Genomic DNA, 26,756 nt, shown 5'->3' with positions numbered 1-26,756 from the left:
GAGCTGGTCTGCTCTTAAACCCCAAAGGATTTACTTTTAGGCCCCAAGAAGCATTCAGTGGCTGATCCCTCCCTTCTGGATTTTTTGTAAATGTAAAAATCCAGCAGTTACTCTGTATCCAGTCTCTTCTTAAGTGAAAAACATAGGTTCCTTGTTAGGTAAAGAGCAGAAGTAATGACGAACACTGCAGTTTTTATATGAGCAAAGCTGGAGATTAATTTTAGGTCGTGTACTAGGTAAAGAAGTCAATACAAGCCAAGTAAGATAGCATTATCTAGTGACTTGGGGAAATGCAACCCTCAAAAGTGCTGTTGTCAATAATTCCAGATACACCGCAGAGCATAGCTGTCAAGTTTTCCCTTTTCTCGCGAGGAAGCCTATTCAGCATAAGGGAATTTGCCTTTAAAAAAGGGAGAACTTGACAGCTATGCCACAGAGCTACCTTCCCTCTGAGGTGGCTGACTGGAAGGAAGCAATTCCAGAATCCCACTCAAATGAGCCTAACATGACTCAGCACAAAATTTCATTTTTTTTTACAACCATCCTGTATAGCAGAGATGGGGAAACCCGTGGCACCAAAACAGGAGCAAACTCAGCTGTGGAAGGGGCTTTGCAAAAAAAAACAATAACCCGGCATGGGTGAAGCGAAACACCACTCTCTTCTATCTGCCGATGGCCCTTTGCAAGCCCCCCTCCCCCACTTCACAATATCTAGACAAATGTGGATTTGGGAATACCTTGAGCAGGGTGAAATGTCTGTGTTATCTGGACATTTATTTATTTTTTCTTTGCAAACATTTGTAAAAAATAAAATAAAAAAATATGTAAGCATGCAACCTTTACAACAGGGATTACAGTACTGAATATTCCAACCCACTTCATTCATATAATCCATTTGCTAATTCAACATTTCTTTTCAAAGTCTGAGGATATGTGAAAACAACTATTCACAATTTCATTTGTTGACCAGATCCTGAGGGAAATTCACACAACGCTCACAGAGAACCAGATATGCACTAGATAACTTCAACATCTGGTGTTTCTATCATCAGTTTTCATGCAGACTGTCCATAAAAAAATAATCGACTCCTATTGATTGTCCAGCAGTTGGAGCCATATTGAGAAGGTAAAAGCTATCACAGATTGGTGGTCTCCTAAAATGACCTAATATTGTGAAAAGGACAAGTACCTTTGTATATATATATATAAAAACTGCTATAAAATTCTTCAAGAAAGTGAATTTGCTATGGGGTTAAACCAGGCATGATGTTGATGAAATACTGAGCAAGATTTTGGGGAAAATGTCTTGCTTGGCTGTATCTGAAAGAAATAACTGCATGCTCTTTTCACATTCCTACATGGGGTAAACGCCAACATTATTATCGATCAAGTCAAGAGAGGCATAATACTAAAACAGTTCTTGCATTCATTGACTGTATAATGTTTCCACATCAGATGAGCGGAAGGGATGTGTTATTTCATTCATAAGCACCTGCATGCCGTTGTCACAGTTGAAGTGATTCCCCAAAGAGGTAAGTAGGTTCTCTACCATACTATAGGCAAATATTCTGATAGATCAGTGTCTTTAAGAGTCAATAGCTAAGTACTCCAATGCATCACATTTTCTTTAAGTTCCGAAAAACTACCTCTATTTAAATCCCATTAAATAAATATACTGTGGATTTAGTGCCAGCCTACCTAAATCAGTAGGATCGCAACATTTCCATTCAAGCAAGTTTGCTACTCCAACACTTCCTCTTGCTTCCTAGAATCAAACATTCATCTTGAAGCGGACAGGAAATATATCAGACTGCTTCTGATATGCCAGATCCCTTTCTAAGTAGCCAAGGGAGGAAATGACTGAACATCATGAAGAGGAGATCTGAGCTCACAGGCCATCAATGGTGACTGATGAAGAATCCTCCAGAGCAATTGAAGGACGCTCCTTTTCATCGGTATCACAGTTGCTGGGTGGAAGGCTGATAGTGTTGGGCTCACATGGGCAACAGCCAACTCCTCCTTTCCAGCTGTTTGGCCGATTCCGAAGGGAGGCGTGGAAGTCTAATGATAACACTACTAGACGGTATAGTTGTAGCATCACAATTAAGATATTCTTAGCTGTGAAAAACACCAGCATCTGGTTAATGACTTGGAAATAGCCCATCAGTATCAAGCGCACCACGAGGAAAGGGCCATCTTGTATGAACAAGCTGATGCCAATGTTCCATAGGTCTGCACTGTGTCTGCAAAGAAGCAAACTGAAGACCCTCTTGGATGAGCCTGGGGGACCGCAGCCAACATGTTGCACTACAAACAAGGAAGACCATTGTTATTATTACAGTAACATCAAGTGAAGCATCATACGAAGTCCTCATGAATATTCACTGGCCTTTTCATGCAAATTTTCTGACTAAGCTTGTCTGCAATTTTGCTTAATATACACATTTTTGCAAAGCCAGGTTACCTAATAAAATGAATGTTTGTGTTTTGTTTTCTTTCTTCTTTTTAATAATCTTTATTAGTTTCCCACATAAACATATGTACACATAGATAACAATATTATTATAGTTACAGGTAGGTAGCCGTGTTGGTCTGAGTCGAAACAAAATATTATTATATGTACACATAGATAACAATAATATATATTTTTTTCAAAACTGGAGAACTGATTGGAAAATTCAGAGAAGTGTGTATTTTTGAGGGTGGCAGTTTCAACTAGTGTATTGTTTTGGAAGTGTGGAGGTTGGTTCACCTTGTTTTGGAAGTGTAAAGGTTGGTTCACCTTTAAATAAGAACTGAACTGAACTGAATTTCTCCTGAATCCAAAGCTTTCTTTCATAGAAGTGAGATTACATGAGCTAGCAGTTTATGAACTCAGGTGTGGCAACTTCTGTGATTTGCTATCTACAGTATAGAACTGCAGGTATGCTTTCACTCCCATGTTACATTTCACATGTGAATGCCAGTGTAGAGTCTACTTCTGGGATCTGCAGAAATCCACATTTAGTGCCACATTTTAACTTTGCCATCTCAGCTAAGTGACTGCTTCTTGTAAAGGGCTTCATGCCTAGACAAATGCCAGCAACCCAGAACTTTTCACGAGACAAGCAGGCAGTCGTTCCCATTGGCTTATGTTACTTTTAAGGAAGCCAGAGTGGCATAAGCTTCTGGTGGGGGAAGTTAGTCCTTGCCAGGAGCTTTAGTTGCTAATCAAGGTTTCAAAGGAGAGGGTTTTTTCTTTATTTGGTGGCATGTAGGGATAACCCCCTCCTTAAACTCTTGAGTTAAATCCTTGGAATTTTTTTACTGCTTAATTTTTTTACTGTCCCTCACCTGCAAGATCCAGTGGGAACTGCAGCATGCTCCAAGTCCATACGGCTAGGATTGCATAAACAACAGCACGGTTGGTCCTAAAATAAACAAAAATGAATGACATATATTTGAAAAGCAATCCCTCCAAAGCACATGGAATGCCATCATATTAAAATGCAATCAAGTCCAGCTCAAGTGACTGGGAACTTCTTAGGACCCCTCAATATTGAGAAAATTCATGGAATCCAATTTAGGTAAAGAAATAATGTTAAGGATATTTTACAAGACCAAAGACCCAATTTTCCCAGTTATTAACCAAAACATACTAGAAAACAATCCAGCCTGAAAACAAGACAGTAGTGTCTCTCAGACACTTGTGCTCAGAATCTCAAGATGAGGAATGACCAAATAATATCCCATGGGCAGCATCCAGCTTCTGGACTGTATCCTCCTGCCTAGTGCAAAGTGAAAATATAGCTCAGAAACTAATTGGATATGGGGAACTAGTGAGGTGGTGATAAGGCAGTCAGTGGTATGTGCAGGGGACAAAGCATGTTCTATATAGGTCAGGGCCTGGGATTCCTGAACAAAGGTATAAATCCCCTAATGGTCTCTTATAGCAGACTCCTATGCATGTCTGCTCAGAAGTAAGTTTCGTTGAATTAAACGGGGCTTGCTTCTGAATAGACTTGCATAGGATTGAGCTATCAGCATGCTCTTGGGAGCTGCTCTGTTTTGCATTTTCCCTTACGCTGGGGCATCTCAGTCCTAGAGGCACATCTAGTGTCTGTTGGAATTTATTAAAATATTTGCACCCCTCCCCTTTTACCAAGCAACAAAAATGCAATAAAGTGCAAAACCAAAAGGACAATACATAGAGACAACAATCAAATAACAAATGAAACATGCAACAACAATTAAATTAGTTCAGTAGCTATCTTAGATAGATACTAGCAGCAGTTTCAAATATGTAGTATCAAATACCCAACTGTGAAATAATATTTTTAACTAGTGCCCCAAACTCTCCCTGTCTCGAATGTGTCCTTGAGCCAGCCTACGCATTAGACAATGATATAGCAGCTGATTACTGCTTGGAAGTAATATTATGCATGTTACAGTGAATGTTCAAAATCAGGAGAATTACTGCATGCGAATATTGCCAAATCCAGGTATGTTTTGTGTATGCCTAAAAATTGATTCCTGCTTTGGGAAATCTGTGAGTGAGTGCTGACAGTAGGTGACTATCAACATTCACTGTCTATGATGGGTGCACCCCTGAGATTCCTTATCTTTATAACATTTCTCTGGGATTGACAGCATTCACATGCGAACATTCTCATTTGCATAATTTCAGATATTTCCTGAATCCAGAATGCTGTAAACCATTGTAATTCAGCAATTCTGGAATGAGACATTTTGCTAAGAAGCAGTACTGCTAAAAAGGGCAGAAAGAGCCTTTCATATTTAATCAACAGGAAACAAGTCTGTTCCATTACACTTTGCAGATGTCATTGCTGTGTGCTACAGTATTTCCCAATTCCCACTTCTGCTGTCTGCAGGTACTGATCAGAAGCTAATGACTGAATCTCTATGTAATGCAGATGTTGCATTAGTCTAACATAAGTAAATGGGCAGAGAGATAGAGAAATACACTATCTGTGTTATCACTCCATGCACCTGGTAATGTAAGCATTGCCTCTGAAATCTCACACCACAATAAATTAGCTACAGCTACAGCTAAATCCCATTGAAAGCAAAGGAACAAGTTAGGTGAGATTAGCTTTTGTAGCATTGCTGTTCAGTAGAACTCAGGAATGCCTAACTTTCTTTTATTGTTATTTAGCTGGATGCCTTTCATTTGCAAAGTGATACAGAATACTGCAGTTCTTAAATTCACAATCCTACCTGGACAAAAAGTGCCTCTTCCTAATTATCTGAAGAACTTCTAGAATTTTCAGGTGAAGTTCTTCAGGGACTGACATGACCAAGGCCTCCAGAATAATTGGTGTCCTGCCAAATTACCTACCTTACGTTCTCAATTTCCATAGTCTCACTAGTGAATTCAAGTATGTCTGCTGCAGTACCCACAAACATAAGAAGGAGCTGCGACAACTGGTCCCGGGTGATTTCACCCCCAATGGGAAGAAGCCATCTCCCAATGATAAGCAGCAGTAGAAAGGTCTGGTGGAGGCCTAGCATCCAAACTGACTCGCACACAGCGGAGATTGTGTTGACAAATTCTATGGCCTGTTGCAAAGAGCCATAAAAACAAGAATCAACATAGGAACTGTGGGAAACAGATACAGGAGTAGGGATGCGTGATTCAGTCAATTCCCGTCTCTCTCCATTTCTCAAAAGTCCAATCTTAATTACAATTCTCCACATTTCCACATTTTAAAGGCACCCCAAAAATATCAGTACAGTATTTTAGTGCGAATTTTTGTATGCAATTTTGCTTAAAATATACATTTTTTTTGCAAAGCATTTTCCCCAAATAATGATGCCCTTAATATGTTATTTTATTAATAGATGCATTTAGCTGCACACCTAACCCTGATATCACTGGATGGAACAAGGTTTTTAGTTGTAACTGCTTTAAGAATGTTTTTAACCGTAATTGCTTTTAGAAAGTTTTAACTCATTTAGAATATTTCTGCCTGTAAATTGTGGGTCTGTTTGCCACCCTGGGTGCCTTGGGGAGGATGGACAAATTACTTGGCTCAGGAATTACATTGCAAAATTCGATGAAGTGCAAATTTTGAAGGGCAGCTGTGTTTCAATTCCAATATTGTGCTACTAAGGTAGGTTTGCCTTTAAATGTGAACTGGATCAGATTTCGTCTTCAGCCCTATACCTGAAGCAGGACAGGTGGTTTTCAGCACTTTTTAAAAACCCAATATGTTGGACTCGTCTGAACATTTCAGCAGAAGCTACCCAAAGGAAGCTTTAGTTACAGGTAGGTAGCCGTGTTGGTCGAAGCAAAATAAAAAAATTCCTTCAGTAGCACCTTAAAGACCAACTAAGTTTATATTTTGGTATGAGCTTTCGTGTGCATGCACACTTCTTCAGATACACTAGAAACAGAAGTGTCAGACCCTATATATATATATACAGAGGGTGGTGGGGGTGGGTGGGAATGGGGTCGGTGTTCTGCCACTAGAGGCCAGTTCACACGACTGTTCAGTGCATGGTAGGTGTGGAAGATGAGGTCAGTTCATGTCGCCCTGGTCTCATGACAATCTGAATGTAAGATGGATAGGCTTTTGACAGTTGCATGAAGTCTGAGAGTGCACGAAGGTGCCTTGTACTGAGTCCATAGGCCCAGCTACCTCGGTATCATCTGCTCTGACCAAGAATGGCTGCTTAAGGTCTCAGGTTGCGGTCTTTCTCAGTGATGCTGAAATCCCAGGAATAGAACTTGACATTTGCTCCACCACTAAGAGTTGGGGTATCTATGGCCCTCCAGAAATTTTAGGACTACAGCTCCTATCTTCCCATGGACCAGTAGTATAAAGCAGCTTCCTATATTCCTAATCCTGCTTTTTCAGGGTTCCTGATCGTGTGGAGCTCTGCCATAATAATAGTAATAATAATAATAATAATAATAATAATAATAATAATAATAATATTTATACCCTGCCCATTTGGCTGGGTTTCCCCAGCCACTCTGGGTGGCTTCCAACAAAATATTAAAATACATTAATTTGTTAAATATTAAAAGCTTCCCTAAACAGGGCTGCCTTCAGATGTCTTCTAAAAGTCTGGTAGATGTTTTTCTCTTTGACATCTGGTGGGAGGGCGTTCCACAGGGCGGGCGCCACTACCGAGAAGGCCCTCTGCCTGGTTCCTTGTAACTTGGCTTCTCGCAGTGAGGAAACCACCAAAAGGCCCTCAGCGCTGGACCTCAGTGTCTGGGCAGAATTATGGGGGTGGAGACACTCCTTCAGGTATACTGGACCGAGGCCATTTAAGGCTTTAAAAGTCAGCACCAACAATTTGAATTGTGCTCAGAAATGTACTGGGAGCCAGTACGTTTCAAGACCGGTGTTATGTGGTCTTGACGGCCACTCCCAGTTCAGCGGCTGCTCCCAGGAGGAAGATACAAACAGGAAGGTACACATAGGAAACATGCTTTTTAGTGTGCAGGGGCAGAATCTGCTCCTAGCTACTTTTGGCTCATTCACTGCATTTGTGGACATTTGAGGGCTGTAAATGGGATATGCATCCTGGCAGCATTTCTTGACTTGGTGCCAGAGGTTTGTGTTTCACAGATCCTTGAAATGACCCAGTTTTCTGGACCAAATGCTTTCGGTGTTAGTCATTCTGTAATATGGCTTGAATGGAAAGAGAGATTTGATTGCTTTCACCTCTCCACAAAGTAAAGAATTTACTTCTTTATGCTGGGAAAAGGGGGGGGGGCAAAGAAGCCAGCAGCATTTCTAATTACAATCATCTTGACTAAAGAGGGATTTAAGGACAGATAGAAGACCTAACCTAGGCAACTTTGATACACACTTCATTCCATTTTATAATACATATTATAGATAGTGCCTTGATAATGCCAAGGAAGTAATTTGCTAAACCTAGAAATGGATTAATAATGAGTGGAAGTTGTGTTGTTATTGCCACAAATGTTGAAAGGGGGGGGGGCCTAGACCATTTCCACCCAAGGCGCCAAATGGCATGAGCATAAAAAACTGCGCAGGCATTTGGTGTAATAATGACATAGAGGGCAAAATTCTTGTTCTGTAATTATTGCAGAAAGAACAGACCAAATCAACAAAGAGAAGATTTAGCATGCCATTCAACAATGTTTTACTCAGAGTAGACCCACTGAAATTAACAAGCAAGACAAAGTTAGGTCCATTCATTTCAATAGGTCTCCATTTGGTTGAATACCACCCTTAATCACCAGTTCCCAGACAGATTCTGGGAGAGGCTAGCAGTTGATACATGTGAATTTAGAAACAGATTTTACCAGATTGTCGTGCTTACTCTTTCCCCCGGGATATATTGGACTGGTTTTGAGCTGGGAGCTCCTGAGTGGAGCCAAAACCAGCAATGTTGCACTTGAAATTAAATCCAATGTTGAATTCAAGCTCCACTTTCAGTAGGGATCAGCTCAACTCAGGAGCTCAGATTGGAAGCACCAAAATGGAATCAGTCCCAAAGAAGCTTGCATTTGGTGCAAGATTTAAAAGGCATTGAATGCAAGCCTCACTTTCAAAGGCTAAATCAGGAGCTTTGCAGCTGTGGTTTTACAGAAAGGTGCTTGTCAGGGGGTAAGCTTAACAGGCCAATTTAGGACACTTGAGCCATTGGGTGGACATTTCCTGTGTTTGCACTAAACCATAGTTTAGTGTTACGTGAATGAGCCTGGAATCCCCGAGCTTGCTTGTTTCTCCCCTCCCCTCCTTTTCCAGTACAGTCACCAATATGAGTTTAAAGGTTTTCATCTGTTTTTGATGTGTCACAGTTTGCCATCTCATCCATACCTCGACAAACTGGAATGCTTTCCCTAGGGAGGTTCATTATAAAACTTTAGGCGCCAGGCAAAAACGTTCCTCTTTAACTAGGCCTTTGGTTGATTGACGTCCTGTGCCCGTTTAAAATGTCTTTGGGGGAGGGGTTATTGGATTGTTTTTGTTTTTATCTTGATTATGCATTTTGTGGTTTTATATTCTGATTTTATCTTGTGTACTGCCCTGAGAAATGCATATAGAGCAGTATATTATTATTATTATTATTATTATTATTATCATCATCATCATCATCATCATCATCAACTAGGGTTGCCAGACTCAATAGAGGACAGGACTTCTGTGCCTTTAATTGCCCTGCTCTGTTTTGAGTCTGGAAACCTTAAAGAGAAACCAGCAGACCCTTTGCTTGGAAATTAAACAAAGGGTCTGCTGATTTCTCTTTAAGCTTTCCAGACTCAAAAGAGAGCAGGGCAATTAAAGGCACAGAAGTCCTGTCCTCTATTGAGTCTGGCAACCCTATCATCATCATCATCAACAACAACAACAACAACAGTAATATAACAATAATTAGTGGAAACAAGCATACTTCAAACCATTGTTTATGAAGCTGGCTTGTTTTCACTAACCAGAGTTAAGATTAACCACAGTTGAATCACTATAAACTGTGATTAATTTAAAAAGAAGTAGAAGCATGGTCTCTTTAGAGCCATACCAGAGGATGAGCATGTGACTTCAAGGGGAGGTTTGGCTCATTCTTGTAATACTAAACCCTTGAGATACTGCATTTGTGTGACATTATCTGCCACAGCATCATTGCACAACTTAAGGACATTCTTTTAAATTTAGGCATCTTAGAAGACCTCACAACTGATAATACAACACAATTTCCAGTAGTAGAATTCAAGTTAGTTCAGACACCAATATTTCAACAATTAAGTAGATGCTGTCATTTCATGAGACCCCGCTTACCGTTCCTATTATGGGACCATCTATGGCCTTGCTTTGATAAACGGGTTCATATTTTGGAGTGAAAGGCTGCAAATCCGATTCATTATGGCAGGCCTGCAATAAAAATTCAATTCAGGGGATAAATCAGTCTCTAATTCTGTATAGACATTAATTAAAATAAGCCATATTGCTTGACACTGCACTTAACACTGCTGTAATGTGTGGACCCTCCTACACTGTTTAGGTAACACGGGAAACCCAAGAACATGTGGAAAGAGTCCAAATGCCAGCTTTGTCCCAGTTTTGAAATGATCCACACTGGGGTGGGAGGAGCCACAGCACAGGCTCCTCCTCCCTCTGGACTTTTCGGATTGCAGGAAGGAAGGAGCACATTTGGCACACACATGATGTAAGAAGGGGCCCTGTGAATATCTTCAGAACAGCAACTGGCAAACAATGTTTTTTCTTGCATAAAGATTGTGTGGGAATGCAATGGAGGTAAACAGCGAAATTCATTTGAATGTAGGGCATGTGTGTTTGAAAAGGATGTGTGGTTGAAAACTGAATTTGACTCTCATTGACTTGTTCATTACTTAACTGGAGGAGACCATTAAAAACATCTAAAGTGGAAAATTGGATGAGGTTTTTTTTAAGTATTATTATTATTACCTAACAATCTCTCATTTCAGGCCAATAAGAAGCTCATTCTGGAATTTTTGACTGAGCTGCAAGCAACAGAATATTTTGTTCCTCTCACATTTCTTCCAAGGAAGAGCAGATGTATGTCTCATATCTCTCTCACCCTTTCACATTTGCATGCAGTATGGTTAGGACAGGCATCCTCAAACTTCGGCCCTCCAGATGTTTTGGACTACAATTCCCATCATCCCTGACCACTGGTCCTCTTAGCTAGGGATCATGGGAGTTGTAGGCCAAAACATCTGGAGGGTCGTAGTTTGGGGATGCCTGGGTTAGGAAGAAAGGCAGATGTCAAAAGCTGAGAGACTTAGGCTGCAATCCTATGCACACTTTTCTAGAAGTAAGACCCATGGAGTATTGGAGGCCTTTGCTTCTGATTAAACATGCAGAACTTTGGGCTGTTAAGTTGTGACCAAGAAGTTTCCGGTTCAGATCTCCCTTCTGCCATAGATTCATTAGGATAACCTGAAGCAAGCCTCAGTCTCTACTCCTCATCTGCAATAACGGGATAATACTGATCTAATTTACAAGGTGGTTGTAAAGATTAACGATGTAATATATGCACAGCATTATGAACCCTCTTAATGCTGCATACTGAGTTGTTTTATTTCACCACAGTATCCATTGGCTTTCAGCTGGAAACCTGAAATTTCATTTAGCTACTCACAGGCGTACCTCACACCACTTTACTAAACACAGATTAGATTGTAAACTGAACGCAACAGATGAGTGAAGTTTAGGGCACTGGAGGCCCCATATTTTGTATATTAAAAGACTGTGAATCCTCTCAGACATGGGAGCCAACTCCTAGGGGCTGAGGTCCCTTCAGCCCCATCCCCATAAAATATTTGAGGGGTCCCTCCCCCAAAGTTGATGGGCATTGCCATTCAAATGGTGTGCATGTGTCATGTCTTGTGATTGATTATGCGGGGCAGGGCTTACCTCACCTCCCACAATATTTTATTCAGATTGCCACCCCTGATAACAGCCAATGCTTTAAGGGGAGCCAGGGACTAGGATTAACACCTGCTATACCACCTTGGGTTGAGCAAAGGTACTCTCCTATCTGCCTTCCTGCCTGCGTCTCTCTCTCTCTCTCTCTCTCTCTCTCTCTCTCTCTCTCTCTCTCTCTCTCTCTCTCTCTCTCTCTCTCTGAATGTAATTCTGTGATTCTCAAATACTTTGAGACCTGCATCTGCTGATCAGCTTCAAACAGGTTTGTGAAAGTACACCTGACCATGTAGACATTTTGATCTTGCTCCAGGAAGAAGATTATTTGATTTTTCTCTCGCTCTCTGCGCTCAGACTTCGTTTTCAAGTCAAAACAGGCATTTTGAGGCATGAAGGTCTGTCTCTCCTTGTATCCTCAAAAATGTGCCATGGTTAGGTTTTTAAGAAAGCAACACTTAATTTCACCTCCCCTTTATTTCCTTATATATTGAGAACTGCTGCCAGCAGACTGAGATTTTCTGCTACGACAGGGTCAAAGGTAAGCTGCCATTTCAGTGCACATTCTCATGTCAAGAGGAAATTGCAATACAGTGCATGTTTTATATTTGCTTTGCTTGTAAACTCCAGAGATAACGAGTGTCAATTGTGTCATTGGAAAGAGTCTCCGGTTCTCTTGGAACTGTCTTTTGTTTTAACCACACATAAGAAAAGTTGTAGTCATTGTGGACCTCAAACTAGTTATGGCATTAAATGTGTCTTTGCATTTAAAGTACATTTTTAAAAAGGAAAAAAACCTGACAATTAACAGTACCAGAACCAAACATGAAGAAAAAAATTAACCAATTCATCTCCTGTTGTGAGGAAAATTCCTCCTCTGAGGCTAGTGTTCGCCTTGGAAGAAAATTCCCCACTGGTGCGGATTTGCATTCCTAAAAACCTCTTGATGCAATCTGCCTGTTTAAAAACCTGCATCTTACTTGCACGCGCACACACACATTTTATGCCCATAACTATGCGATGAGACGCTTGGAATGAAGTCAAGACTGCAATTGCTTTACCAGAAACAAAGCAGTCCTATAATTGCTAGTTACCTCTTGGAACATGTTTTACAATGTGATGTGATATATATATATATATATATATATATATATATATATATATATATATATATCGCAGCTGTGTACATAATGGCCTGGTTTGCACATCACCCTAAGTGAATCTCAGCTTATAGAGAATGTGTAAGCATGTGGGCTCTGGGAGAGGTTTGCAACTGCTTTGCTCCTCTCTGGTCTATTGACTGCTGTGCCACGCTGAGCTAAGCCAATGTTTGCCTTACTGTGTCATCTGAAGTTATGGTTAAGCTCTTGCCTTACTGACCATCCTGCTGAGCCCTGCCAACTGCTGCTGAGGAGAGAGCTTAACCACAAGTCCCATTTGGATAGCCCGCAAAGCCTGCAAAGCCATGGCTTTGCTCAGCGCAACATGGCAGCAAAAAAGGGACGAGGGAGGAGCAAAGAGGTTGCAGATTCATCTCTGGAAGTCCGCACACTCGCATGTTCGTGTTAAAGCATGGTTTGGGTTAGTGTGGTGTGCAAACCTGGCTACTGTTAACAAAGTGCACTGCAAAGGCATGCCTACCTATGGCATGAAAAAGCTAGAATACAGTACATCAAGGTTTCCGAAATCATATATTAGGAAAGCGATATTTAAAGTTTGGGGAAAGTATAAAGATTTATTGGAGAGAGAAAAACCATGATGGCTGTCTCTCCTTAGAGGCAATATCAAGGAAAACATTAAATATGGGCACTGAATTGGCTACATGTAGAGAGTTGTTAATTGAATTAGAAAACCAATTAAAATTGTAAGAATTTAATGAAATTAGAGATAAAGTAACAGATTGGCTGCAATATTTTCAGTTAAATGAAATATTTAAGATTGATAAGAGGAAAGGTTTTCAGTATGAAATCTCAAATTTTCAGAGAGAAATAATAGAAAATGATAGGAAATTAATGTAAAAAATGTATAATCTGTTGCTAGAATGAGAAACGAAAGAGGAAGAGGTTAAATCAGTTATGATCAAATGGGCACAAGATGTGGGACACAATATACAGATGGAAGATTGAGGAAAATTGTGGAAGACTGAAATAAAATTTACTGCAAGTGTGGTGATTAAAGAAAATTATATGAAAATGATGTACAGATGGTACCTAATGCCAGTAAAATTAGCAAAAATGTATAAAAATAAAGAAATGTTGGAAATGTAACTCAGCAGAAGGGACATTTTTTCATATGTGGTGGGATTGCAAAATTGTAAGAAGTACTGGGAAATGATTTATAATGAATTGAAGAAGATGTTTTAAATAATGTTTGTTAAAAAACCAGAAGCTTTCCTACTAGGTATTACAGGAGTTGATATACCAAGACTGCAAAAAGAATTATTTAAGTATGCAATGACAGCCGCACGAATACTATTAGCACAACACTGGAAAGAAGAAGGTGTCCCAACTAAAGAAGATTGGCAAGTGAAATTAATGGAATATCCTGAAATGGCAAAATTGACTTTGAAATTAAGAGGAAGAGATGGTAACGAATTTAAAGAAGATTGATAGGACTTCGTTGCATATATACAGAAGCAATGTACACAGGATTTAAAATAAGTAATTTTAATGATTTTATCATTTAAAATGGACATGCGGTATGATGATAAACAATGGAACCAGGGAAGGGAATAGGGGGAAGTGAACTCTATTCCCCCCCCCATGTTTGAATATGTATTGTTTGTTTGTTTGTTTGTTTCGTCGTTTTTGGAAAATTAATAAAATAATATTTAAAGCAAACAAAGTGCACTGCAAGATAAAACTGAACTTCAGATGTTACCCGGGGGGGGGGGGGAGAGAATTCTTGTAGATAGAAGGAGTGAGGTTGTGCTGCCGAGTTAGCCTGCCCCAGGAAGTTCTTATGCTAAGTGGGAATATCTGAAGAGAAACCTCCATGTACAAGAATAGTTGTGTGTGGAATGGGCTAGCCCAAACCTGCAGCCTCACCAGCACAGACCCACTACAACTTCAACATGGGAGAGCCTTGAAGAGAGCTTAAAGTAGCTGCTTTATTTTATTTTATTGAAATGAGATGCTTATTATTCATCTCTCTTGCTCTCTCCCAGTTATTCAGCAGACTTGATTCATTCATGAGGTTATCAAAATGTGGCCTTTTCTTTTTTTATTAATAATATGACAGATGAATTTTTAAACGTACAATAAATGAACTTGGCATGCGCAATGGAAATATCCAAAACTACAATTTTTAGAATAAACCAAACTCCCCCCTCATCTGCAGTAATGCATGAAAAACCAAACCCTTATCAAAATCAAATTAATACCATTTTACCTGGGAAAGATTCAGTAATTCTTCTGGCTTTTCTGAATTCAATAAGCTGTGAATTTTTCTATAACTGCCATACCCAACACTCTGTTTAGCCTATTTCTAACATCTGGCATCACTGGAGACTTTCAGAATCTGGATATATATATATATAAGCTTCCACTAATATGTGTTGTGCAGAATTCTGTTTTTCCTTTCCAACTGGTGTAGCATTTTCTGGCCAATTTTGGCTCCTTTACTGTGTACATTTCCAGAAGGCTTTGTAGGGGGAAATAGCATGAAAAGTGTCCAAGAATAACAACCATTCAATATTGCATGCTGTTACAAGACTGTATTTTTGCCTTGATTTGCAAAGATGGTTACTCAATAGATTCTGATGTCTTAGAAGATGTTCTATTGACTTTGATGACTGGTGACCCATATGTAAAAAGCAGCCCAGCTGCATATCCCTCAGCTGTCCTAACCATGCATCTAAAGAGTAGATTGCTGGACCTTGGTGCTCCCCACTGAACAGCTGATCAATGGAGGTCACCCAAAGGGCTGGATGAAATCTAGCTGCAGGCACATCTGGCCTGTCCCCACCCTTGGACCACAAGATGCTTGCTCAGATGCCTTTGATAGCTGACTGTTTTCTTCTGCTCAACCTATAGGCAGCTATTAATTACATCACATATTCGTATAAGTCAGCTGATGCATGCACTTCAGGTTTGCTGAATTAACATTTCTTAATTCCTCAAGTTTCTTAATCATGTTAGGTTCCTGAACAATTTACAAAAGAGAAGACCAGCTGAACTTGAAAACATTCCATAAGGAAATGTATTATATAGCTTGGTCTGCAGTTCTAAGCACACTTAAAGGTAAAGGGACCCCTGACCATTAGGTCCAGTCGCGGACAACTCTGGGGTTGCGGCACTCATCTCGTTTTACTGGCCAAGGGAGCTGGCGTACAGCTTCTGGGTCATGTGGCCAGCATGACTAAGCCGCTTCTGGTGAAACCAGAGCAGTGCACGGAAACGCCTTTTACCTTCCTGCCGGAGCGGTACCTATTTAACTACTTGCACTTTGACGTGCTTTCGAACTGCTAGGTTGGCAGGAGCTGGGACCGAGCAACAGGAGCTCACCCCGTCATGGGGATTCGAACTGCTGACCTTCTGATCGGCAAGCCCAAGGCTGTGTGGTTTAACCCACAGTGCCACCTGCATCCCTCTAAGCACACCTATTTGGAACTAAATGCCGCTGAATGCATTGGGACAGGTTTCAAAGGAACCATGCCTGTGGTCTGACTGTAGACAGGGGCGGACTTTGGTATTTCAAATTTCAGCATCTCCCTGTGCAAGGCCCAAAGTCGGTGGCTCCCTCTCCCACCTCTTGCCTTCCTTTCTGCTCAATTTATTGCATCATAGTTGCAATGCCCTGCAGCACCTCCTAGGCCGCACTTCCCTAAATCTGCCTCTGCTATAGATCTCCTGTGGACAGAGTTGAACAACTCTCTACATGTGTTCTTCGGGTCTCTGGACAAACTGTAATATATAATATATGCTAAAATAGTGATATATAAGATATCATTCAGTCATGCATGACTTACAGCATAACACAAGGGATATTTATACAGAAGTACGGCTGTGCACACACCATACATTTAAAGCATGTGACTTCCTCCAAAGAATACTGGAATCTGCAGTTTGTTTAGACTGCTGGGAATTACAGCTTTGCAAAGAGTAAACTACTGTTGTAAGGATTCTTTGCAAGAAGCCATGGGCTTGAAATGTGTTTTAAAGGAATTGTGTGCCCAACCTGGCATAGCTGCCAAGTCTCCCGCTGAAAAATGTGGGATCAGCAGCAGCGCGGTGCCGGAAGTCACTTCCACACATGTCTGGACATGCGTAGAAGCAACTTCCGGTGCTGGCGGCACCCGACATCCGGTGCCCATACATGGGTAGCGCGGCACCGGAAGCCGCTTCTACGCATGTCCGGACATGCGTAGAAACGACTTCCAGTGCCGCGCTACCCCTGTCTGGGCACCGGAAATCGGGCGGTGCCAGGACCCAAAATGGAGCCTCCCTGGCAGGTAGGAAATCCGGGGAATTTACGGGATTTTTTCCAATCCGGGCTGCCAGCAGGAAACGGTTTAAAATATGGGGGTTTCCCACGGAAAACGGGAGACTTGGCAGCTATGCAACCTGGACACAAGTCCCACTGAGTTCTGTAGAGCTTACTCCCCAGTAAGTGTACATAGGTTTGTTCCGTTGGACTGCAATTCTGTGCACACTTGCCTAGGAATAAGCCTCATTCAACACGGTGGAGCTTATTTCTGAATCAACAGTCGTTGGGTTGTGCTTGAATTTTCTTGTTTGTGTGACCTTGGTGTACTGGTCCGATCATTGATATAATGCCACGCAACTGTGTGTCCTGCGATTTACTGAAGTACTGAATGTCAAGTGTAAATGAGCCGTGGCAATGAGCAAGGAAAATGACATTAATATAATCATAGTCGGTCATGTGTAATAAAGCAAGAAAAGGAAAGATGTAAATGGAGCGCAAATTGCAATGTTTAATGGGATTCTAAGTAGTGATAGTGCATGAAAATCTCTCAGCGATGTCTAACATACTACCAAGAGACGGCCTGTGATTTCAGTGACGTCATAACACTTATGCACAGATGTCTTTCTGGGTTGGTAACCCTCTTAATTAATTCCACATGCAGCAGGAGGTTAACTCCTGCAACCAGGGACTGAAGTTGTTGCTTCTCATGCACTGCCTATAACACTAGCAAGCTATTAGAAATATTTCCAATTTCCCCTTTGCTACACATATAGCTCCATCTTATAACTAAGATTGTGTATAATAGATGAAAAATGAAAAATTATGTAATCCAGATTCTGTAATAAAACTAATAAAAGCTGGCTTTTGCTACCTGTGTAAGAAATGCAACATGAGCCAGTTTGCACAATTTCTCTTACTTTGCATCACTTACAGTGCAATCCTGTGGATGTCTGCTCAGTCAAAGTAATCCCTATGCAGATCAAGGGGACTTACTTCCAGGTAAGTGGGGAACCTGTTGCCCTGCAGATGCAGACTCTGACTTCTGGATTATGGGATCCCCCTCACTGGCATATAGGATTGTTGAGTCTCTCTCTCTCTCCATCTCTCTCTCTCTCTCTCTCTCTCTCTCTCTCTCTCTCTCTCTCTCTCTATATATATATATATATATATATATATATATATATAATTTAAATTACAATCTTTTTTGATATTTCAAATTAAAACTTACAAATCAAACAAACGGATCAAACAAATACCAAAACAGACAGACAAATCAAAACCATACATATATACACCCCCTCCCCAAACCCCATATCCCCTCCCTGCTCCGACTTCCCTCCGTTCCATTTTCGACTTCTGTCATAAAAAACCTTATCTCGATATGCATTCTGTATTTCCGTTCTCTTCCTTACCATATATCATCTTATCTTTCTAATTTCCCTCCGTTTCATCTCCATCTCTCTTAATCCAGGCATGTCAGCATATCCGCCTCTGAGCAATGTTTTGCCATGTAATCTTCATAACACTTCCATTCAATTTTTAAATTTTGCTTCGATTGATTCCTTATTGCTGCCATTAATTTTGCCATTAACAAATACTCATTTAATTTATAAATCCATTCCTCCTTCAATGGGACCTTTTGTTCTTTCCACCTAGATGCTAGGACTACCCTCGCTGCTGTGCTGGCATTTGAAAACACTTTTTCCTTTCCTTTGGGTATTTCATCATCTATTAACCCTAACAAATATGCCTCCAGCTTTTTGGTTATTGATTTTCTCAACATTTTCTTCATTTCTTCATGCACCATTAGCCAGAAGGTCCTAACCTTCTCGCACCCCCTCCACATATGCATCATCGTTCCTACCTCTTTATTACACTTCCAGCACAAATTGGTCTTTAATTTATATATTCTAGCTAATTTTACTGGCGTTAAGTACCATCTGTAGTACATTTTAATAAAAATTTCCTTAATACTAAATGAGGCCGTAAATTTGATATTTTCTTTCCATAATTTATCCCATTGCTCCAGATCAGGCATCTCCAAACTTTGGCCCTCCAGATGTTTTGGACTACAATTCCCATCTTCCACGACCACTGGTCCTGTTAGCTATGGATCATGGGAGTTGTAGGCCAAAACATCTGGAGGGCCACAGTTTGGGGATGCCTGCTCCAGATGTATTGCCAAGCCGATTATCTTTAGACCATTTTATCATTGTTTCTTTCACCTCCTCGTCCATTAGATCCCACTCTAAAAGCAAATTATATGTTTTTGACAATAATTTCTTTTTGTTTTGAATTACTTTTTTCAAATTTAGAATTTTCTTTCGAGAAACCTTTTTTCAAAATCAGTATTGAACATCAAACCCTCTTATTTCCTCAAATGTCTTCAAGAGTCTTCAAGAGATGCCAAAAAGGACAACAGAGATGGCCTGTGTCTGATATGTGATGGGAGGCAATTCGAGACAACAGGGGCCACCACAGTAAAGGCCTGATCCCAAAATCATACAGAATGGACTTCCTGGTAAGATGGTATCTGCATGACGCCCTCTCTTGCCGAGCGCAGCTATTTGTTGGGTATAATAAATATATAAATACAAGTGTTTTGTGTTGAGGGCTGACCTTTCAGTACCTCAGGTAGAAAATCCAAAGGACACCCTTTAATGGTTCCCAAAAATAGCTGCCTGAAGCAGCTTGGCTCACCACCCCAGCCTGTACACCCACCTATCGCCATCATATGCTGTAAGAAAGAACAATACCTGACTCCCAAAATGAAGCTCCAGAAGCCACAGTGAAGGCACTATGCTAATCAGGTAGATGAATATGGCTGGGGAAAACCTGGGAAGGAATAAAAAGAAACTGGATTTACCAAGCTTAGCCAGAATTGCACAGTCAATCATTTTCTTCTGTCAAAACAATGAAGAGATGGGTTGGATAAATATTATGTGACACCATATGGAAGAAAAAGAAACGGGGATTCCATTCTGTTTTGAACAATACTCAATGATATTTTTTTTTAAAAAAAAACACACAACCCATAAATATTTGTTGAAACTCTGATTTTCAGGAGGGTTTTGTATGCCGAATACTCCCCTACTTTTTGAAGTGGTGGCTGGGGCTGCATCTTCAGACAACAACAGCAACAACAACACGTTATTGCTCTGCTTACCCCCACTTTTCTGAGCAGTGTGGAGTTCCAGGAATTCAGAACCTACTTGAGTTTCTTTTTCATTGGAAAGAGATCACTGGTATTGCCACAGAACCCACACTGATCAGCTGACACACAGATATATGACAGGAAACCTGTGACAATAATTCTGGTATGCATTTCTGGTTCAATCTTTTCTTGGGATGTGGTTTTATTTTGGGTTTAACTGCTTTGATGTAATCTTTAGCACTGGTGGTGGTTTACCCAATGCTTTTCCAAGTTCGATTTACATTTACTGTATGAGCTGCCCTGGCCTTAGGCTATGTACTGACTGTACATTTAAAGCACACGACTCTTTCCCCCCCCCCCGGACACATGGGAACTGTAGTTTGTTAAGGGTGCTGGAAATTGTGATAGGTAAACTACGGTTCCCAAGATTCTCTGGGGAAGCCATGCAATTTGAATGTTTGGATGTACGCAGTCTTTTAGAAAACAGTTTATGAATGAATGAACTAGTTGTCACCACCCCATCCCTTGCTAAACCTTTTCAGCCAAATTTTGGAAGCATAAAAAAATAGTCTTGAATCAGCATGTGCAAAATATCTTCAATTTAGCATACACAAAGGAAAAGTCCCAGTCAAACCGAACTGCCAACACTGTAAGTTCTTTATGCTACTTCTCTACCACTGCTTAGAAACTACAGTAATTCAGCAGTAGCTTAAATAATAAAATACAGTGGTACCTTGGTTTGCATACGTTTTGGATTACAAACACGTCAAACCTGGAAGTGCGTGTCCCAGTTTGCAACTTTTTGGGGGGATTACAACCATTTTCTAATGTTTATTTTTGGATTACAAACAAAAATAAATTTGGAGGCCCCATTGCTGAAAGCGCGCCTTGGGTTACAACCTGTTTTGGTTTACAAATGGACCTCCGGAACGGATGATGGTTGTAAACCAAGGTACCACTGTATTATGTTTGCTATCATGATCAAGGCTGCTGCTCTTTTTTTAAACTTCCAAATTGCTGTAACATTCCTGTTCTTTCTTTCTTTTTGATCACTTATTATATCATTGTTCCTATGAATGGATTTTCTCTCCACCCTTTCAATATGGAAGCCATGCAACTTGTTTCCATCTGATTGCGGCAATATAAAGCAGGTGTCCAAGCTGAGAAGCAATTGTGGCGGGGAACTCACTCTGCACTGCATGACGGCTTCCCCACTAGGATTTCAGTGTATGAAAAATTCTTCCAGCTGGCCAGGGACTGATGCTGATCTAATGAAGTTGTCTTCAGCCAACTGACTTTGGCTCAAGCTATCTCTTCAAAAGAAGACATCTTGAGAAAACATTCTTGGCCAGCCGCACTATATTCTTTCCTCCCAGTGTCTGTCATTAAGAACTAATTCATCACAATCTCCCCAGCCTTTTCATTAAGTAATAAGAAAGGCATATATCTTTATTTGCAATTAGCGAAAGGCCAGCCACGAAGGTACATGCGGAGGTGAAGAGGGGGCCCATATGTCAGAGGGAAGACCCAGAGTAAAGAGGGATACTGCATCCTTTTCCATTGTAACAGGCTGGTTTTGTTGCTAGCAAAATAGTACCTGAAGTGCAGCATGTTCTTTTTTCCCCATATGAGTGAATGGTACCCATTCATTTATATGGGAGATTCTTTAAAAGGCACTCTCGGAAAGACTGTTGGAGTGGGGCTTACCCCCATCTGTTGTCTCTGGTTCTACAGTTTCTTAGACACAGCAGGTTGTTCCTCAAGCCTTTCCTTTTCAGGACATTGGAGCTGTGGTCTGCCAGGACTGACAGCCACTGGTTTCAGGCCAAAACAAGGTGGGCTCTGGGGCATAGGGAGCAGAGGGAGGTACGCTCTAGGAAGCTAAGACAGGCAAGAACCCACATCTCAGGTGGGGCTCGCTGGCTTGGGGAAGAGGTGAGGGTCACAAGCCTCTTGTTGGCCGAGGCCAGTTGGCTTTACCTTTACCTTTACCTTTACCTTTACCTTTACCTTTACCTTTACCTTTACCTTTATCTTTACCATACCATAGACATGCAGGCCAACTGGCTTGAAGGACAGTTTCATGGGCTCCAGTTGGCCCAGGTATGGTATGGTAAGGTAAAACGCATATAGGGACGCTACAAATAGCGGGGTTTTCGCTACAAAGCAATTACAAAAATTTGGCACCCGTTTCAAGGGGATCCCAGATTTTGGGGTTTGTAAGTAATGAATCTCACATACCCTTCTTCCCAAGATTGACTCTGCTCTCTTTCTCTGTTTGGGAGTCATGTTCTCTTGCCAAATCCTGCCTACCTTAGCCAGGAGTTCAGGCATCTGCTTCAAATCGTCCTGCAGTGCCATTCCAGATTTTTCTGAGTTGGGTGGTAGGCTGAGATTCTCAAGGCCACCCTTCAATATATTCAAGATTAAACTGCGGAAAATCTGTACACTAATGAACAGCTCCTCACCTATGCTTAAATTCATCACAGGACCATATTGCGGGTGCACAGAAGTGGACAGAGAGATCTGCATGTTCTATCAGACAAACAATTGTCTGTCACGTGGATTTGATAAACCAACGCAGGGCTAGTTTCAAAAGACACACCCAAGTAATAGGACACTCTTTTCATTTTTGGGGAGTGAAGTCAGAGAGCCAAAGCATCAGCTGATGACATGACATATTCATGTCTGGCAAGTACTTCTGTACACATTTCACTGTGGCTTGAAGAAGGTCAGTTTAATGGGCTCACAAGCCCTAGGTTTTCTCCTTTGGAGAAAACAAAAAAACTTTGCTTAGTAAAAATGCAAACTAGGAAACACATAGTCAAAAAAGAAAACCTCCAAGTAGGGATGGAAGAATCTGTCAATTTTAGTTCTATACATTTCTCATTTTTCCCCAATCTGAAATTCAGTTCTCCATATTTGTGCATGAAATCCTTACGAAAGTTCTTCAGTACTATATTGCAAATTTCTCCTAATAAAAACACTTGGCGGGCTGTTTTAACTAACATGCACATTTTTACAAGTGAATTCTCCTAATAATAATGCATTTTTGTATATTGTGTTCATTAATATGTTCATTTTAATGCACATTTCCCACGAATAGGCACATTTTGTGAAACATTGTAGAACTGCATCACAAAATACAGATAACTGTGAATTTTTAAGGATGGCTATGTTTCAGTTCTCATCTTCTTTCAGAAAGTACAAATTTGATAGATTTGGCTCTAAATGTGAACCAGATTTCTCTTGCAACCCTACCCAAAGGCAGTATTCTCATATTGGCTTGCCTCAATAAATAAATCATGGAGATGTTTAACTGAGCCAGTTCACATAGTTAGCACAGTGTTTCTCAACCAGTGTGCCTCCAGATGTTTTGGGACTACAACTCCCATCATCCCTAGCTAGCAAGACCAGTGGTCAGGAATGATGGGAGTTGTAGTCCCAAAACATCTGGAGGCACACTGGTTGAGAAACACTGAGTTAGCGTACTTGTTGAGAAATCAAGAGATGGGGAAGCTTGTGTGAAATGGGCCCCTCTCTGTCTTTTGCTTATTTGTATATTTCCTTACACAAAGCAACTGGTGATTGTGTGGTTCTCCCTTAGGTCAGAGTTGGAGCTTGTTGTGGCTTATGACCTGCTAGATGAAATCCAGTGAAGTCAGAGGAAGGCAAAGATGCCATACCTTTCACCATGGTGAGAAAGAAGAACCAGCCGTCACAAAGCTACAGTAGGCTGCTACACTGTTAGCAGTTTGGCACAAGCTAGCTTGAGGTATGTGGTTTGGCTGAGCCAAGATTTGTTAACAAATCTTACTGCCATCTTTTAACCATGCCATTGTTTGTTAAACTTTCTGAAAGAATCTGCTACTGGAAGTTGCATTCCATACATGTCGTAATGCATGCAACCATTCCTCTAGACTACGCAGCATTGCCAAATAATTGCTTCTCTGGAAAGATCGCCCTCCTTGCATTTTCTGAGTTGTGAAATGAACAAAGGATGCTCGGTGCAATTGCACTGGATCCTCCACAGTGCTCCAAGCAAAAGTGTACACTAAGGTGACTCTTCAATTAATCACTTCATGATTTCCAAAGCAAGGGAAGTGTCTTGGTTGAAAAAGTCTAGAGATGCACAGAACGCTGGGGAAACAATCCACACGTTTCTTTATTTTGCTGACTCTACATTTCCCCGTTGGCTCTCACTTGCCTTTGTGGCAACAGGGCATAGTGCCTTATAATACATGAGAAATCAACTCCTGTGGGAACTGTGGATCAATACCAGTCATATGTCATAGCAGGAGGAGAGGATCATTTTAGCCACAGTCTGATTTATACCAAATTCTACCAATCCACTGTACCAATCCAAAACTTTGGCCCCCATATAAACTTGCCACCTGATACGCTATTGCTCAAACGAACTCAAGCCTTCTGTCTGCACACACTTTTTTGTGTGTGCTGGACTTGTTGCTTCTTTTGCAAGCCCCCCTGCAGCACAGGCATTTGTGTAGTTCTGATCTGCCACCCTTCTTGCGCTCTGTGGCGAAATGCAAAGAGCTGCAGTGTCCCCTTAGTTGCTTAGTCTTCCCAACCAGCAATAAAGACAACACCAAGTCCTTCTGAACCGGAGTCAGAAAGGGCTGCAACATTTCCGTTGCATTTCCAGGAGAAAGTTTGATTCCGGAAAAACCTTGTTCAAAAGAAAAGAGAGAGAGAGAAAGGAAGGAAAGAAAGAAAGAAAGAAAGAAAGAAAGAAAGAAAGAAAGAAAGAAAGAAAGAAAGAAAGAAAGAAAGAAAGAAACTCTGTTGATCTGGAATGGGACAAACTGGAGGACTGGGGATGGAGTTTGGGGGAGGGGACGACAAACCGTTGCAAAAGACAAAGGCCATAAGCTCTAAGAGCCCGGTTCAAAGATGCTGATAGGAAGCAGATGTAAAGCGGCAGGCAGGCAGAGAAAGACCAGGAGAGAATTGCTTACCATTTGTAGCCTCTGCCTTGCTTAAACTTGAGTGTGAGCACTGTTTCTAAGCAGAGCGGGAGATTGAGCAATGCCAGCAGCCAGAATTTGGGCTCCTCTGTAACTTTGGTCACTCTCCAGACTCCAAGCAGGGAGTGCAAGGCAAAAAGCAGCCGAGTCGCCAGGGCATTGAGCAGCACCAGCAGTTCCATCCTGAGCTGAGCTTCCCTCTCTTTCCCCGCCTCCTCCTCCTCTCCTCCAGCCCCAAAAGGGACCTTGGTGCCTGTGAGTAGCAAAAGGGGGAGAGTCACACTGGATGCTCTGTGTGACGGGCAGAACTTTCCTCTTGTTCCATCTCCACAAAGGGGCCCATTATAACAAAAAGAAACAGCCTTGTCCCTCCCCCAGACTTCCTGAAAACTCTCTGAGAGAAGGGGGGTGGAATCAAAACCAGACGGCAAGATTTACAGTGTCAAATGCAGGACCAGGAGAGACGGACCTCTCAGGAACTGTGGCTGGCTAACTTCACAGGAACCCGGCCACAAATGTGCATTTTTTTATTTATAAATGGGCTATCTTTTCTGCTGCCTTTATGTCAGCCCCACATTTTGCCAATTGCTCTTGAGTTCAACAAAGAGAAGAAGCGAGAAAAATTGCCTACCCGTTACCCAGAAGGTCTTATTTTAAAAGACCGGTCCTCTTAATGGATCTTAATAGGTCTTAATGGAGGAGTCTACTTGCCAGCCCTACTTGTAGATGCAGGATTTCATTCATTTATTGATAACAAATGTATCTGTTATATTTGCATTCTGCCTTCCCCCTCCAAGTATCTCAGGGTCATATCCCACTTCAGACTAAAACTACTGAAGTTAATGGGCACGACTAACTTCGGTCCATTAATTTCAGTGGGTCTTCTCTGAGTAAGATTTAGAGAGGAATTTTATTCTCACAACAAGCCTATGAGATAGATTTTGGGATAAGAGGTAGGGTGTTGCCTTGCGCAATGCAGTCACCTCTATGGCTAACAATTTCCGGAAGGATAACTGTATTACGCTGTGTCAGCAAAGAGAACAAAGTATTGGGGCTCCTTAAAGACTAACAAATGATTACGGCATAAGCTTTTGTGGACTAGAGTCCGATTCATCACCTGCATGGAATATTATCATATGTTTGCCGGTAGCTACATATGGGTTACAGGTAGGTAGCCGTGTTGGTCTGACGTAGTCGAAAGAAAAAATAAATAAAAATCCTTCTAGTAGCACCTTAGAGACCAACTAAGTTTGTCATAGGTATGAGCTTTCGTGTGCATCTGAAGAAGATATCTGAAGATATCTGAAGAAGTGTGCATGCACACGAAAGCTCATACCTATGACAAACTTAGTTGGTCTCTACAGTGCTACTGGAAGGATTTTTTTTATTTTTTGTTTCGACTACATATGGGTGTGTAACAAAGACTCTTGTGGCATCTTAGGAGAGCATTCTACACATCTCAGATGGATTCCGGTCCATGAAAGCTGCTGCCGTAACAAATGTGTTAGCTTTTAAGGTGCCGTGTAACTTTTAAGCAATTTCCCACATAGCCAAGGCTATGCCCATTACTTTATAGCCACTGCATCAGGTTGGGGGACTTCCTGTAGGTGTATGACGGATCCCACGAATCTTTCCAATTGCCTCAAACACACTGCTTTCCAGTGGAGTCCCTTCACAGATTAATCTATGGGATCTCAGGAGAACCCATGCATAGCTGCCAAGTTCCGGCCTGAGAAATAAGGGACTGGACCGGAAGTAGCAGACCGGAAGTAGCGCTGTCGCCATTTTGGAACTGGGTGG

General features: G+C 41.3%; 1 protein-coding gene across 1 annotated transcript; it reads right to left on the bottom strand.

Moving 5' to 3' along the window:
- Nucleotides 1-670: 670 nt before the first annotated feature.
- On the bottom strand, nucleotides 671-25,263 carry TMEM26 (transmembrane protein 26). Its single transcript, XM_035138725.2, has 6 exons — nucleotides 24,948-25,263; nucleotides 19,574-19,652; nucleotides 9,765-9,857; nucleotides 5,339-5,559; nucleotides 3,334-3,410; nucleotides 671-2,307 (listed from the first exon to the last, which is right to left on the bottom strand). Exons 1-6 carry the CDS (start codon nucleotides 25,136-25,138, stop codon nucleotides 1,889-1,891), a joined length of 1,080 nt encoding a protein of 359 aa, XP_034994616.2. The 5' UTR covers nucleotides 25,139-25,263; the 3' UTR covers nucleotides 671-1,888.
- Nucleotides 25,264-26,756: the final 1,493 nt, after the last annotated feature.

The sequence above is a fragment of the Zootoca vivipara genome, chromosome 5, assembly GCF_963506605.1.
Source record: "Zootoca vivipara chromosome 5, rZooViv1.1, whole genome shotgun sequence".
Classification (NCBI taxonomy): Eukaryota; Metazoa; Chordata; class Lepidosauria; order Squamata; family Lacertidae; genus Zootoca; species Zootoca vivipara.
The sequence above is the reverse complement of the archived record's forward strand: the minus strand, read 5'-3'. Positions and strand labels throughout refer to the sequence as shown.